The sequence below is a fragment of the Thalassophryne amazonica genome, chromosome 1 (genome assembly GCF_902500255.1).
Source record: "Thalassophryne amazonica chromosome 1, fThaAma1.1, whole genome shotgun sequence".
In the NCBI taxonomy this organism is placed as follows: domain Eukaryota; kingdom Metazoa; phylum Chordata; class Actinopteri; order Batrachoidiformes; family Batrachoididae; genus Thalassophryne; species Thalassophryne amazonica.
Genome location: NC_047103.1, coordinates 102356580 through 102372827, shown reverse-complemented (window position 1 = coordinate 102372827; position 16248 = coordinate 102356580). Strand labels below are relative to the sequence as shown.

At 40.3% G+C, this 16248-nt stretch overlaps 1 protein-coding gene across 1 annotated transcript in view; it reads left to right on the top strand.

Annotated features, from left to right (window-relative positions):
• Positions 1-16248, top strand: part of tgfbr1b (transforming growth factor, beta receptor 1 b) — a 144084-nt gene that overhangs the window by 44427 nt on the left and 83409 nt on the right. The window contains exons 2-3 of the mRNA XM_034173068.1: positions 14135-14386; positions 15422-15691. Coding sequence (XP_034028959.1) covers positions 14135-14386; positions 15422-15691 — 522 coding nt within the window. The remainder of the gene's footprint in view (positions 1-14134; positions 14387-15421; positions 15692-16248) is intronic.

Here is a 16248-nt window from a genome sequence, read left to right as displayed (position 1 = left end):
CATTTTTTCTTTGAGGCTTAAAACCTATTTTTATTCTTTGTTATGAATAGTTTTTTTTATCTGTTTTATTCTTTTACTTCTATTTTTAATTATGTATTTGAATTTTTCAATTTATTTATTTATTTAATTTTTTTTTATGTTGAACTGTTCTATGTGAGGCACCTTGAGACGGCTTTTGTTGTGATTTGGCGCTTTATAAGGTGATTCAGTTGAAACTGAACTGAAATTTTCAGCATTGTCGTGCTTTTCAGCGATGTCGATGCAACACAGATAAGCCAGTTTCGAGTTTGCTGAATCAATATAACCTGTATACACCCACCACCTGAGCTCGGTGGGGTTTTGCATAATATTTTGTAATGCCCACTATTGCATGTATATATTTAAACCAATACCTGCATGTTGTGCCTCTTCAGAATCAGGCAATCTCAAAACGACCATCATTCCAATCTAAGCAAATGAACCACCACTAACGCCAATGACTAATAATTTGTCATCATATTAGAATTCATAATTTTCCGTTCTTACAAGGGACAGTTCTTTTCAGATATCATTAAGAAATTATTCGATCCATCGACATCAATAGCCTTTTTGCTTAATGATTTCCTTATCGGTCTGGAGTGGCCGTTGTTTTTGAGGCTGTTTGTCGAGAAAATTGATCATTCCTCTACACTGATTACAGACCCTCCAGCGGGTCTGTTGTCAACAGTTTCTGCAGCGCTGCTTTGCTTTCAGCCTTGAACCAATGAAGCAGTGCTTCGATCCACTGCTTTGTTGGATCTTTGCTTCGCTCCTCTTCAGAAGCGACAACTCTGCTTCTTAAGCCCTCTCAAAGCCATTAAAATATGTCAATTGTGAGTCACTTTCGTGCGGATTAAAGTGACTAACTGGGAATCCTGTCTTGTTGCGAGAAAGAAACAAGACTTGTGCCAAGTCACGTTAGAAAGATAGTGTCCGCTCGGAATTAATATCTTCAAAGCAAATTGCTGTTTAAATCAAATGACGCCTCTTTCCAAACATTGTAATACAAACAATAAACTGCAATCGATCAAAATGGTTTTTTTTTCCTCCCAAAATGAGACGTCCTGGCTGATGTGCAGCAGCCCAAGACTGTATGGCTGCAGACCTGCAGACCCCAGCAGCCAGGTGAGCTCAGCTCAGATGTATGGAGAGACATCCATGCCGTTATTGTCTGAAAGGAAATGCTTTTGACAAAAACTAGTTTTTTTTTTTTTTCTATGTCCAGAGATCAAGGAGCCACCATGTAGAGTTTATTTATGTCCAGAGATCAAGGATCCAGTGACCAATTTCATATTTATTTACTTTAAGACTCAATAAAATATTGCTGACATAGAAAACCTGTAAACCCTACATTTAGTACACAGAAAATTCACAGGAGGCATTGATTAAGGAATGGGATTGACGAGCGGAATTGATAATAGTATTGATATTGATAAAATCTTATCAATACCCATCCCTAGTTCTTATGCTGCGTTTACACATAATGGCAACAAGTCACGAATGCCACAAAGTGCACATTCTTGGCCGCTGATCATGAATGTGATGATTCGGGGCAGAGGCGTCAGGTCTCCTCAGGAGCTGCTGCAACCTGTTACCACACGTTATGACTAATGGCATGTGTTGTTGGCGAAATATCAGGAACCATTACACACGGTCAAAAATAATGTTCTGCGTTGTTGCGTTCATTCTGTCATGTTGGGAATGAGGCGAATTTTCTCCACACACACACACACACACACACACACACCCATATTCATCCGACCGTCAGCTGCTGAGCAATTCAGATCGCTCTAGTTTGCTCCTCAAAATCTAGATTCATCCACAGCAGAAGAACTTTTTGGTTGCATGCTTAGTTAGGCTTTGTGTCGTGGAGTGCTGCAGAGAGGAGGAGACGGAGAGAGCCAGATGTGTGGCTCCACGCGGCTCGTCTTGCTCGTTTTTCCCAAACATCAGGTGCAGCAGCGGCAGGTGAAACCACTGCAAGAGTGCACTGAGGAGCATCGGTATGAGACTTTTAGCCGACTTGGCGTCACTGTTCTTCTTCAGTATACTACAGCAATGAAACCGAAGGGTTTAATTGTGCACTGTCGGAGAAGAACGCTCTCAAGCTCTATTAAGGATCACCACTAATCAAGACGGATCAACCCGCTCAGTTGCGTCCTCCGCAACATGAGGTGAAATGAGGGTGGTGTGTGACATTCCTGAAAGTTTTTTTGACAGCCAGAAACATGCTCCACGAAAATCAAATCAAATCAATTTTATTTATATAGTGCCAAATCACAACAAACAGTTTTATATTGTAAGGCAAGGCCATACAATAATTACGGAAAAACCCCAATGGTCAAAACGACCCCCTGTGAGCAAGCACTTGGCAACAGTGGGAAGGAAAAACTCCCTTTTAACAGGAAGAAACCTCCAGCAGAACCAGGCTCAGGGAGGGGCAGTCTTCTGCTGGGACTGGTTGGGGCTGCGGGAGAGAACCAGGAAAAAGACATGCTGTGGAGGGGAGCAGAGATCAATCACTAATGATTAAATGCAGAGTGGTGCATACAGAGCAAAAAGAGAAAGAAACACTCAGTGCATCATGGGAACCCCCCCAGCAGTCTAAGTCTATAGCAGCATAACTAAGGGATGGTTCAGGGTCACCTGATCCAGCCCTAACTATAAGCTTTAGCAAAAAGGAAAGTTTTAAGCCTAATCTTAAAAGTAGAGAGGGTGTCTGTCTCCCTGATCTGAATTGGGAGCTGGTTCCACAGGAGAGGAGCCTGAAAGCTGAAGGCTCTGCCTCCCATTCTACTCTTACAAACCTTAGGAACTACAAGTAAGCCTGCAGTCTGAGAGCGAAGCGCTCTATTGGGGTGATATGGTACTATGAGGTCCCTAAGATAATCATGAATCATGAAGATTTCCCGAAAGATGGTGAACTATGCCTGGGCAGGGCGAAACCAGAGGAAACTCTGGTGGATGCCCGCAGCGGTCCTGACGTGCAAATCGGTCGTCCGACCTGGGTATAGGGACGAAAGACTAATTGAACCATCTAGTAGCTGGTTCCCTCCGAAGTTTCCCCCAGGATAGCAGGCGCTCAGATGCTTGCAGTTTTATCTGGTAAAGCGAATGACTAGAGGCCTTGGGGCCGAAACGATCTCAACCTATTCTCAAACTTTAAATGGGTAAGAAAATCATGAATATCATGCACCAGCACGCACTATTAAGAAACCTATTTAGATGCGTTAAGTCACATTAAGAATGTCAGAAATGTTCAAGGAATGATGCAGATATGACATTCGTAACGCATCCTGCCTATGTGTAAATGCAGCATTACCTTGTCCGGGCCTTTTGGACCTCTACAAGAAATAGAATCCGGCCATAAGTGGGCTCATTTTGTTCATGACACTCCACAGAAAATATCCAGTTGTATGTCCCATAAAGTAATGTTGTATGTTGTTATATAATCCACCAAAGTCCATTTTGCTCCATAAAAAATGAAAATCTTATGATTAAAACGCGTCATTCCCGTGAATAACAACCGGTTTTCCATATTTTTGGATTTTCCACGTCACTTGGGCTTATTCACGAAGCTGTTTACTCTCTAAATCCACCGTAAGCTCCATTCTTGGTACGTGCATTCATCTGGTGGACGCTCATTTGTAACACGTGCGCTCCAAGGCACTTCCGCATTGAAGACTTTGCTCAATCAGAGTCAGCAAACTCAGTGACGTATCAAACCTATGACTCATATTTTCTGTTAGCCAATGAGATAAGCTTTCCAGTGCACCATGGGATTCGTAGTCTTTAGCTACAAATCAGCCTGCATGAGCGCACACTGCCCGGAGCTTCTGACTGTGTTGTGGTGTGCAGTCATCACTGCAGGGTTGACCTCCTGAGTGGTTCGCTCGGTAAGTTACTGCATTTATAAGAGATATAGGTGAAGCTTATCACAGTCTGGCACTTCTAATATTTTTTGTTTTCTTTCTGGCATGTGTGTGTCGTGGCTGACGCCACCCAGAAAACTACACACCAGTAGGAAGTTCATCAATTTGTAAACAAAAATCAAGATATTATCATAAATATAAATAAAGTTCATGACACGCTTCGAACAGTCGTCACTCCAGTTGAAAAGTCAAGTTTAATTTAAAGTTGCCTGGCTGGTGCAAAACTGATGAGTGCTTTAAAAAATGTAGGAGTGATGAGTGTTCTCGGCACATAATGAGCTTTATGTTAATCTGTGTCAGTATTTTAATTTTGATTTTCACTTATATTTTTATCTGTTATTCCTGTTTCCATTTTTATGTACACGATGTATATTTGGCCATACTTTCTGTCTGTCATGCAATGAATGAAAGAATGAAATGAAGTCAAATCATATTCAGGAGAGGAGAATGAGGATTAATAATGATTATGTTATTTTATGCTTTCGAAATAGGTATCGGCAAGACTAATCATTTAAAATATTGGTTCGGATCAGAAGCCAAAAAAAACCTCGCTCGGGACATCCCTAGATACCAGTCCATTTGTTAAAACTGCCGCCCTTGGGTCAGAATAAATAACACTCACCCATCTAATTAAGCCTTCGCCAAACCCAAATGCTTTAAGAGTATATTTAAGGAAGGACTCTATCAAAGCCTTTATGGGCTTCTAATGTAGGCATGGGCCGGTATGAGATTTGGACGGTATGATAACCGTGGGCAAAAATACTGCAGTTTCACGGTATTATATATAGCTTTAAAATGTGCTTTAACAACATTATTGCTATTTGCATATGAAGCGCGCATGATTCAGGTGCACTAATTGACGCAGTGTCTACTGCTACGAGCACTATACCACTGATAACGTTAGAGAAAATACCAAAATGATAGTCTCTCTTTTAGATTTGTTGCATCTGCCCTATGGGGAAATATGACTTACTTGCTTTGGGAGAAACATGGCTGGAATGGGGTCAGGAACTCCGGATGCTCAATACTTGTCCCAGCTTCACCAAACAAAGTGCTTGGAATAGATGGATTTGTCCTTCTTGACATGTTTGTGGGAAAAATTTGGTCGACCACAAGCATGACTCGAGTCCACCGCTTGTACTTCTCAGTGGTTTTAAAGATGGGATAAAGTTTACTCCTTCCATATAATCCATTGCGGGTATCTTGAATCACTCCGCGTCCGACACAGCCCACAGCTACGGTGCTTTGTTGCCACCATTTTTGGTTTGAAGGGCTATTCTGCAGAAAATAAAACGAAAACCCCGACTTGGTCCATTTAGACGCAGGGAAGAGTTCAGTGCAGGCTTCGCCTCCTTCAGCCATGTTGCAGCACTAGCTCATGTTAGCTGCCTGTTTGTAAACAGAGACAGAGGTACGCACCAGGGGGAAGGGTGGCAGTGGCTGCCTCCACTCTGCCTGTCAAAATTCTCATAACCCGCTCATTTCGTAGGGACGGTATAACGGAAAATTTTCATGGTTTTGATACCGTGGCTTTTTCATACCATAGTATACCGTGAAACTGGTTATCGGTCCATGTCTAGTTAAATGATAAAGCAGCTATTGGAGTGCTATTTTTTCTACTCAGCCACATAAGATGTAGAAGCCTTCTGACATTATTAGATGATGATCTGCCCTTTACAAAATCCACTTCATCTGAATGAATCAAGCACAGTAATATATTTTTTTTTTCCATTCTAAGAGCAATAACCTTAGTCAATATTTTACAATCCATGTTAATCAAACTCACTGGCCTGAAACTACCTGGATCAGTAGGGTCTCTTTTTGTAAATGAGAGAAATCAAAGCCTCATTAAATGTGTCTGGCATCTTTCCCGATGAAAAAGATTCTTGGTAAACTTCAGTTAAAACAGGAGCCAGTTTATCCATTAACTTTTTATAATATTCTGACGGAAACCCATCTAATCCAGGTGATTTTCCTACTTTCATTAGGGATAGAACCTTTTGCACCTCTTCCACTGTTATTGGACTGTCTAAACCTTTCTGCTGATCTACTGTCAATCTGGGCAAGTTAAATTTTGAAAAGAGTATGTCACACTTCTGTTCATCATATACTACCTCTGACTCATAAAGTTTCCTGTAAAATGTCAGAAAGACTGTATTTATGTCACTAGTACTGGTCTTAAGTACCCCGGTCTCTTCTTTAATAGCAGGTATTGTATAACTAGCCTCTTTCTTTTTAAGCTGCCTGGCTAACAGCCTGCCTGTTTTCTCTCCACTCATAAAAATTACTCTTTAGTCTAAATAGAGCATATTCAACTTTTAATTATATATTTCATTTATCTGTAGTTTTAAGTCACAAACATGTTTCATTGTATTGTCTGAATAATGCCCTGATAACTTCCTCTCCAGTTCCTTTGTTTCCTGTTATTATCTTTTTTGAGTGTTCCCTTTTTTGTTTGCTGACATAAACAATCTTCCCTCTCATATAAGCTTTGGATGCCTCCCAAATTGTACCAATCTTTTCTGTTGAGCCTATACTAATTTTGAAAAAACTATCCAACTCATCTTCCAGTATAAGAAATTTGGGGCCTTGCATCAAAGACACATTCAGTCTCCATCTACCCCTCCTGCCCAGATCTGGCTCCAAAATCACTCCCAGGTGTACGGCAGCATGATCAGTGAAGGCTATTGGTCCTGTTCTACAATCTGAAACATTCCCAACCAAATTATTACTTATTAAAAAGTAATCAATTCTGGAATGTGATTTCCCTTTCCCTCGGGTTGACTACTCTCCGCATATCCACTAATCCAAGATCTTCATTAGTCCAAGATCATCATTAGTTTAATAGCCATTCTGTCTTTTGGTTTATTTCTGATGAAGGTGGTCTTGTCTAATGCAACATCTAGAAATTGATTAAAGTCTCTCAAAATTATTGTATGATCCCCAGACATGCCCCCCATTATTTTGTTTACTTTATGGAAAAAAATGTCCATTCTCTATGTTCGGGGCGTAGATATTGCATGAATTAACCTTAATCCCTTTAGCATTAGCTTCCACACATATCGCTCTACTTTCTGAGTCCTTTTGTTCTTTTATAATAGAAAGATCAAGTTTTTTGTGCACCAAAGTAGCCACCCCCTGCTTACTTGTATATGAACTGTGAAACACCTGCCCCACCCAGTCTCTCCTTAATTTAAGTACCTCTGAATCTGACAAATGTGTTTGCTGTATAAAGGCCAGTTGAGTCTAATGTGATTTCAGATATGTTAGGCATTTCTTAAGCTTTATTGGATTTTGAAGTCCTTTCTAACACACGCTTATACACTTAGCCATTATAAAAAAATATATTGTAATAGACCTTGCTGCCAATGAAAAGGTAAAATGTAGTGCCATTATTTTTCTATTAAAAACACTTGAATACACATTAAAACACATCAACAAACAAAAACACAGTTGTTTAAGAACAAACTGTAATAATCCCGTGAATTTACACAACCCCATATCCCTCCCCCTTACTCTCTGTTCAGAGGAAAAACCTCCCATAAACATGGCCATGTGACACACGAGTGGTCGCCCTCACAGACCCCCGTCTATCTCTCCCTCGTGTATGCATTATAACTTCTCCAGTAACAATTATGAAACAAATGTAACCAAATGACCTTGACAGTTATCAATAAAATACAGCCAAGAAATACCCTATATTCAGCTTATAGAATGTCTGTATATAATGATTGCCTCCACAGTAAACTTCACCCAAAAAAAGGATAAATAAAAATCTGTAGATAGCCAAAAGCCACATTGCTGCAGTTCCTTTGCTGTTTCCTCCTTCTCCCCGTTGTTTAAGAAGGACATAGCCTAGCGATAGTCAGTAAACTTCACCTGTTTACCCCTCCATGTGAAGCGTAACTCTGCTGGATAAGCCAGGGTAAAACGCACATCCAGCTCGTGCAACTTCGTCTGATGTCCGTGAACTTTTTCCGCGGTTTCCCTGGTCATATCAGGGAAAAATGACAACTTGCAGCCCTTCCAGATGATACTCTCTCTCCTGTTATACTTCTCCCTCGCAGCACCGAGCACTCTTTCTCATTCCAAGTAGCTCAGAAACCTGAGAAATATTGGTCTCGGTGGTTTATTGTCCTCCAGTATCGCCATCATCTCTTTCAACCCAATCAGGTGTAAATGCTGGCCTCTATCTCGGTTAGCTGCATTCTCTACTGCCTGATGGAGTTTCTGCCTTCTTTTTGTGCTTTTACTTACCGATTGGCGAAGCTTCTTGTTATCATCTTCCAGCTCGGAAATGCATTGCTTAGCCTCCAATCTCTGCAGGACCCCATCCACATCACCACGTATTTCCACATTAGCCTGCTTCACTTCGCTTTGTAGCATAATCAGAAGCTGACCAACTTTAGCCATTTCTTCCATAGCTTTCTGTAGGGACTGTTGTATTTCATTTAGCATACCGGAGTCCGCGGTTTTGTTAGCTGGCCTCAGATTAGCCGCCGCTCTGCTAGCTACCACACTTTGTTTAGCTGCCGCCATCCTGGTCATCATTGTTCACTCCAAAATGATTACCACTGCACCAGAAAACATTTATGACCAGCCAGTAACAACAATTCATTACTGAGAGGTGAATTTTAATAGCTAAGTAAAATAAAATCGAGGGCCATGATCGGGAGAGCTCTTTCACGCGTCCATCTGGCTCAGTGAACCCATATGACCTCTCCTTTTTTCACATTTTACTCACACATTTTTACTGTGAATTTAGTGTTTAGTGTATATTTCCATGCTTGTACAGAGAGAGTACAGCTCAAACCAGAGTCAAATTCCTTGTATTTTTATAGATACTTGGCGAATAAAGACTATTCTGTTTCTAAAAAAAACAAAGTATGTTTTCCCAGATGGGTTAAGGAAACACCAGGGGTCAGATAGTCCTGGAGGACCTTGACGGCACCTCAGTTTTAGTATAAGAGCAGTCCAACACGGGATCAAGTCACAAATTGAAATCCCCAACTCCCCATTTTTTCTTATTAATTAATTAATTAGTTAATTAATCCTAATTAATTATAAAATCCTATTGAATGAATGCATGACGAATCAGTTAATTAATTCATGAATGAATTTATTTATTTATTGCACAGTATGTAAAACAGTAAAAAAAAAAAAAAAAAAAGTCCAGTAGAGCTAAGTGCCACTCTTTGCAACTTTGAGTTCATTTTCTGTAGGTTTGAAGTCAGTGGCCTTGCAATCTGAGTGGAATTTGAATCAAAATCAGAATAGAACTTATTGCCAAGTAAGTTTACACATACAAGAAATTTGATCTGGGGCTATTGGAGCAATAAGAAAAGAAAAGACAAATACTTCTATAAGAAGTAAGAGTCAAATAGACAAAACTATATAAAATGTAAAATATAAAATGTTAAATATCTAAAATATAATGGAAAGGGACAGTGGAGTGCAGGTGTAGTGAAGAAGAGCACAGTGTCATTGCCTGAATCTGTTCTGCTTTCTGTTACAATCTTGTGGAGAAAGTTCTTTCACTTGAAGCATTTGAATGAGGGATGATCATGCACAGAAGACCCTCTACCTGGAAAACTGCTGCTGACCCCCGGAGCACGTGCGCTCTTAGCTGTCCACTCAGTTCGTGTCAGGGCTGCGAGGACCGAATGGAGAGAACAGTGAAATCCGCCCGCCTGCCGCCACTGCTTTTTACCACACAATATGTGATTTATTTTATTTTTTTGTTTAAGTCATTGTAGTCACAATTAACCAGCTAGACGAATATCTCTGTTTTACAGAGTCAGCGGCCACACAGAGGGTCTCTGCGCTTTCTGCTGTTTGTTTGTCAGCCATACTCGCTTGTTAACTTTGATATCATTAAATTTTAAGTATGAATCGGGAGATCGAGAGATAACTCTCCAAATCTGGAGACTCCTGAAATGCAGAATAAAATGCTTGATTAACCCATGTTCTCTGTACCCTGTTATGATTGACAGATACTAAATGAGCCTTTTGGAGGAAAACAATGTGGTGGTGAAGGCAGTGAAGCACTTTACATCATTTAACAAAATGCATAAACCATTTTGTATATATTGTTCAAAATGTGCATTTGTGTTTACTGTTTGAACCTTTTTGTTGTGCAGTCTTTCACACAAGAGCCCAAATTACCTTTATAAAGTGTCAAAACAGTTGTTTATTATAGTTGCTGTCTGTTTTGAATACATGTGTGTGGAAAATTATTTTCTGCTTTACTTTTCCTTTCTTATTTCTAATTGTAAACCTTTATTACACTTATTAAACACAACTATAGCATATATATTTTGAAATTACAAGTTGTCCTGATAAAAAGAGACATAAAACTTGATTGTGGGATGCAGGGAGAGCTGTTAACAGCAATAATAAAACATTTATGCCAGGCGAGTGAACTGTCCAAAAAATGCCCTCGCACCCCAGAGGGTTAACCACTGAATCTGAAACATGAAGGTAGATGCATGAAATGATATGGAATAAGTCTCTTTGCCAAAGGGTATTCCATGTGACGTCAGTGACCCTATGGCCTTGGCGGAGGTTTGCGCTGTGAGTGCTTCTAGTTAAATTACTAGTTTCATGATGATCATTTTTATTGACTGATAAATTAAAGGCAGCTAAAACTGGCAAATGATCACTGACATCACTAAGAATGAGTCCACCCGTTAAGTTCCCCTCACTAACGTTTGTTAATATATTATCAATAAGTTTTGCTCTTTTCATAGTTATCCTGCTTAGATGTGTAATTATTGGATACAGTCCCAGATAAAACACAGAACTTATCAGTTCCTTTATTTTTATATTTCTTTTAATTGTGGTATACATTTCGATCAGTTTATCGTCAAAAAATATTAATGTTTGAACTCGGGCTGCAGCTATTGATTATTATTATTTTTTTTGTTTTGTTTTTCTCTTTTTTTTAGTGAGCAATCATTCCCTAATCTAGGAAACTATCAGCTATTGATTATTTTAGTAATCGAGTATTCTATCAATTCTATCTATTATTCTGGCGATTAATTGAGTAATCGGATAAAAAAGTACTTATGCGTTTTTAAACAACATCAACAGTCCAGGGCTCTCCCTAAGCAATGACACAATGTCACTGCGCCACCACGCAGATTGTCAAATTTAGTGTATCCCTGTTTTCCTTGGTAGTTATTTATTTTTTCACGTCTTTACAAGTTTTGGATCTTTCCTGTTGTCAGGAGCTTGGCCAAAGCCGGGCCAAAGTCTTGACATTTTGCTGAAATGGTGATGGGATATGGATTTCTGTTTGTTTGGGGTTTTTTTTTTTCCCCCAACTTGTAAAATTTGGCTCCACCGCAACGCGTGGAACTCCTCCGCACGTCTGTCTCAATGTGCCGAAAAAGTGCTGATGTCCATGTCTTTTCACAATTCCTGTGCTAGTCAGACGACATACCAGATCAGCGGCCAGTTTAGAAATGAACGGCACATTCCACTGTTACAGGAGTTTTTGTCATGGAAAGAGGAGCGGAGCATGGCGCAAAGCAACACCGTGATGAAGCCTCACAGGACATGTTGGGGCATGTCCAGCTCATACTCAATTTCTCGGATAATCACACGACTGAAAAGCAACCGACAGCCGTCTGAAATCCACCTGAAAGCCGTCCTGTGAGACCAGCACGGAGGTGGTTTTGTGCCGCGTAATGAACGGCTCCGTGGCGCGTCCCTCAGCTTTTCTTTCCATGAAAAAAAAACTCCTGTAACAGTGGAATGTGCCGAAAAAGTGCTGATGTCCACGCCTTCTGCCTTTTTGTGAAAGTCAGACGACGTCCCGGATCAACAAAGCCTTCACGTTGGAAATGATCTGGTTTTTCCAGCGGGGTGGGAGCCTGTCGATCGGCGCTCGGAGCACGCCGCGCTCTCAGCTGTTGTGGGCGGTCTTTAAACCGTCTGGATCACTCCTTAATCTGTGTAATCCCCATAAAATCGTCCCTGAAAGCCATATTAATTTTCCGAACGGTGTCCACCTGGAGGTCTCTCTGTTTCTGGAAAAAAATTGATGCAGCAAAGCTCCAAATCGTTCAGCTTGGCTGATGCAATCACACGTGATTCAAATCCATATGGTTTTTGCAAAAAATAAAAAGGTCCGATACTTTTTGGACAGACCTCGTATTTTGTTGCACCACTTCTGGCTTTTATAGCAGCTTGCAGTCTCTGAGGCATGGACTTAATGAGTGACAAATAGTACTCTTCATCAATCTGGCTCCAACTTTCTCTGATTGCTGTTGTCAGATCAGCTTTGCAGGTTGGAGCCTTGTCATGGACCATTTTCTTCAACTTCCACCAAAGATTTTCAATTAGATTAAGATCCGGACTATTTGCAGGCCATGACATTGACCCTATGTGTCTTTTTGCAAGGAATGTTTTCACAGTTTTTGCTCTATGGCAAGATGCATTATCATCTTGAAAAATGATTTCATCATCCCCAAACATCCTTTCAGTTGATGGGATAAGAAAAGTGTCCAAAATATCAACGTAAACTTGTGCATTTATTGATGATGTAATGACAGCCATCTCCCCAGTGCCTTTACCTGACGTGCAGCTCCATATCATCAATGACTGTGGAAATTTACATGTTTTCTTCAGGCAGTCATCTTTAGAAATCTTATTGGAACGGCACCAAACAAAACTTCCAGCATCATCACCTTGCCCAATGCAGATTCGAGATTCATCACTGAATATAACTTTCATCCAGTCATCCACATTCCACGATTGCTTTTCCTTAGCCCATTATAACCTTGTTTTTTTCTGTTTAGGTGTTAATGATGGCTTTCGTTTAGCTTTTCTGTATGTAAATCCCATTTCCTTTAGGTGGTTTCTTACAGTTCGGTCACAGACGTTGACTCCAGTTTCCTGCCATTCGTTCCTCATTTGTTTTGTTGTGCATTTTCGATTTTTGAGACACATTGCTTTTAGTTTTCTGTCTTGACACTTTGATGTCTTCCTTGGTCTACCAGTATGTTTGCCTTTAACAACCTTCCCATGTTGTTTGTATTTGGTCCAGAGTTTAGACACAGCTGACTGTGAACAACCAACATCTTTTGCAACATTGCATGATGATTTACCCTCTTTTAAGAGTTTGATAATCCTCTCCTTTGTTTCAATTGACATCTCTCGTGTTGGAGCCATAATTCATGTCAGTCCACTTGGTGCAACAGCTCTCCAAGGTTTGATCACTCCTTTTTAGATGCAGACTAATGAGCAGATCTGATTTGATGCAGGTGTTAGTTTTGGGGATGAAAATTTACAGGGTGATTCCATAATTTATTCCTCAGAATTGAGTGAGTCCATATTTTTTTTTCCCTCTGCTTGGTCTAAAAAAGTAATCGTTACTGACTGCCACAATTATTTTTCCTTGATTTGTTATAGTGTTTCTTAAAGCCTGAAAGTTGCCATTTGAAATGACTTTAGTTTTGTTTCATGTCTGTGATCTGCTTTTTTCTACAAAATTAAACAACTGAATGAACATCCTCCGTGGCCGGTGTTTCCATAATTTTTTGCCAGGGGTTGTATCTGTGTATGTGTATATATATGTATGTATGTATGTATGTGTACATATATATATATATATATATATATATATATATATATATATATATATATATATATATATAAATAAAAAAAACAGAAACACACTGCTTCATTTTAAATGCACAGTAAGCTATTTCAGATGATCTTCGTGGCCCCTCTTTCTCCTAAAAGGCTTTATTTTACTCTGTGTGTCACGTTGGAAGGATGTAGGTTTTGTGCTAAATTGATTAGCACTTAACGGCCTATGCACATGCTCTAGTCTTGTTTTGTTTTTTTGTTTTTTTTTATTTTTTTTGTTTTCTGGGGACGTTACAGCACCACACACAGGCCTGGCATGTGTACTATAATGTTAAACAAAGCTTCGAGGCACAGAATTTGCCTCGATCATTTTTGTAATCGAATTATTCGTTACTCAACTAATCGTTTCAGCCCTAGTTTGAACTAGGAGCTCTATAAACACAGCGTATAATTATATTTTTTGATTTTTCACATTTAATTTAAACTGTAATACATTCCATAACATTAATAAAATAAATAATAATATGAAACATACTCCAACTTTAAGTGTTTATTCTCTCTCCTTCTCCATCATGTTGTTCCACCAGCCCTTCAGTGTTACTGTGAACGCTGCAGTGCCAACTCCAGCTGCACAACAGATGGTGTTTGTTTTGTTGCCATTCGGAAGTCGGGCAGTCAGCTGACCACTGAGAGCAGCATTTGTGTACATGAACATGAACTCATCCCACGAGACCGTCCCTTCATCTGTGCCCCGTCAGTTAAACAAGAGACAGGCATTTATCCAATGTGCTGCAACACGGACTACTGCAATAAAGACCCTGAGCCCCCTACCTTCAGTGGTATACACACACACACACACACACACACACACACACACACACACACACACACACACACACACAGGCACACACTGTATTTGCAAAAACCCTTGTTTGCATTTCTTTAAATGCTGGTTTGGGTACAGATTTGTTAGAAATGGTTTTAAAAATGTAGGCAGTGATACTTAATTAGCATTATAGTCATTCACTATTGTACTGCTCTGGCAGTCCTCAGTGGAAAACTGCCCACTAGGCCTTAAAAATGTCATTAAATGCATATTGAAGGTGTAAAAACATTGCAAACATCATTTTTTTTAAAGTGGAATGCAAAAAGCTATTTTTTTTTTTTTTTTTTTTTTTTAATTCCTCTCCCAACCACTTGCCCAGTCAAGAAACTGCATCAGAGATCTGTTTGTTAAAATTAGGTTAAAATTTCACTCAGTGGAAATACTCAAGCACAGATCGACTAATTAAATGTACTGAACGGCAAGCCACATTATCTCAGATATTTGGAATAAAATGCTCAGAAAGGACAGACACAGTTGGTGCACAGCTGCTAGCAGGCTCTGTTTACTACCTGTGTTAACTTCTGGCGTCTGTTGCTGGTGCACAGCAGTCACTCAAAGCAGCTCCACCCTCAGCTATTATGGTTTGAAATACAGTGCATCTGGAAAGTATTCACATTGCATCACTTTTTACATATTTTATGTTACAGCCTTATTCCAAAATGGATGAAATTAATTTTTTTTCTGCAAAATTCTACACACAATACCCCATAATGACAATGTGAAAAAAAAATCACGTACATACGTATTCACAGCCTTTGCCATGAAGCTCAAAATTGAGCTCAGGTGCATCCTATTTCCATTGAACATCTTTCAGATGTTTCTGCAGCTTAACTGGAGTTCAACTGGGGTAAATTCAGTTGATTGGTCTCATATATATATAGTGAGGACGTTAGAAACCATTTAATCTACAAATTTTATTTATTGCATTTTCAATGAGGGTTGCTGTTTTGTGAAGCTACTCTGTTCTTGTCTCCCTGTTGTCTTGTAGATCATGTTGAAAAGACTCCATCTTTGGGCCCGGTGGCTCTAGCAGCAGTAATTGCTGCCCCGGTGTGTGTGTTCTGCCTCTTGCTGGTATTGGCATTCTACATTTGTCACAGCCATAGGGGTCTTGGAGCAGGTGGGGGTGGAGCCCACCACCATCACCACCATCGGGTGCCAAATGAAGAGGACCCCTCAATGGACCACCCTTTCATTACTGTAGGGACAACACTGAAGGATCTCATCTATGATATGACCACCTCAGGCTCTGGATCAGGTATTGAAGCTGAATTTCAGGATTCCGGTATCCCTGGGCTGTCTGTCTGTCTGTACATACGTATGTATATAAATGTGTGTATATACACAATTTGAAATGAGTACATGGCATAAAATGCTTGGTGAAGCCATGTCAAATTTAGGTCTGCATCTTCTCCATGACATCGTGGGGTAGGAGCCGCTGGAAATACAGATTTTTTTTAGTGCAATTTTGCGTGCTTTTTTTTTTTTATTTAACATCGCATTGTGTTCTGCGTCCTTATCAGGTGGGCCGGTCGTGGCACCGGTTGGCATCACCGCGATTGCTCTCACTGCCTCTGATGCGCTTAGTGAGTCTGTGGGCTCGGTAAATGCAGCAGCGGGCCACTTACACCACCCTCCTGTCTGCTGTGCGGAGCTGCAACAGGTCCAGAGACTACGCTCGCTATTTTAAGTCGGATGTTGACCGCAGCCGCAGAGCTCCGTGGCCACCGAGAGAGGACTTGGATTCTTTGCGGGTCCCGCATCCGTACCTCCGGACCTCCGGAGGCAATGAGTGAAGGGAGAGTTCTGCGTGTG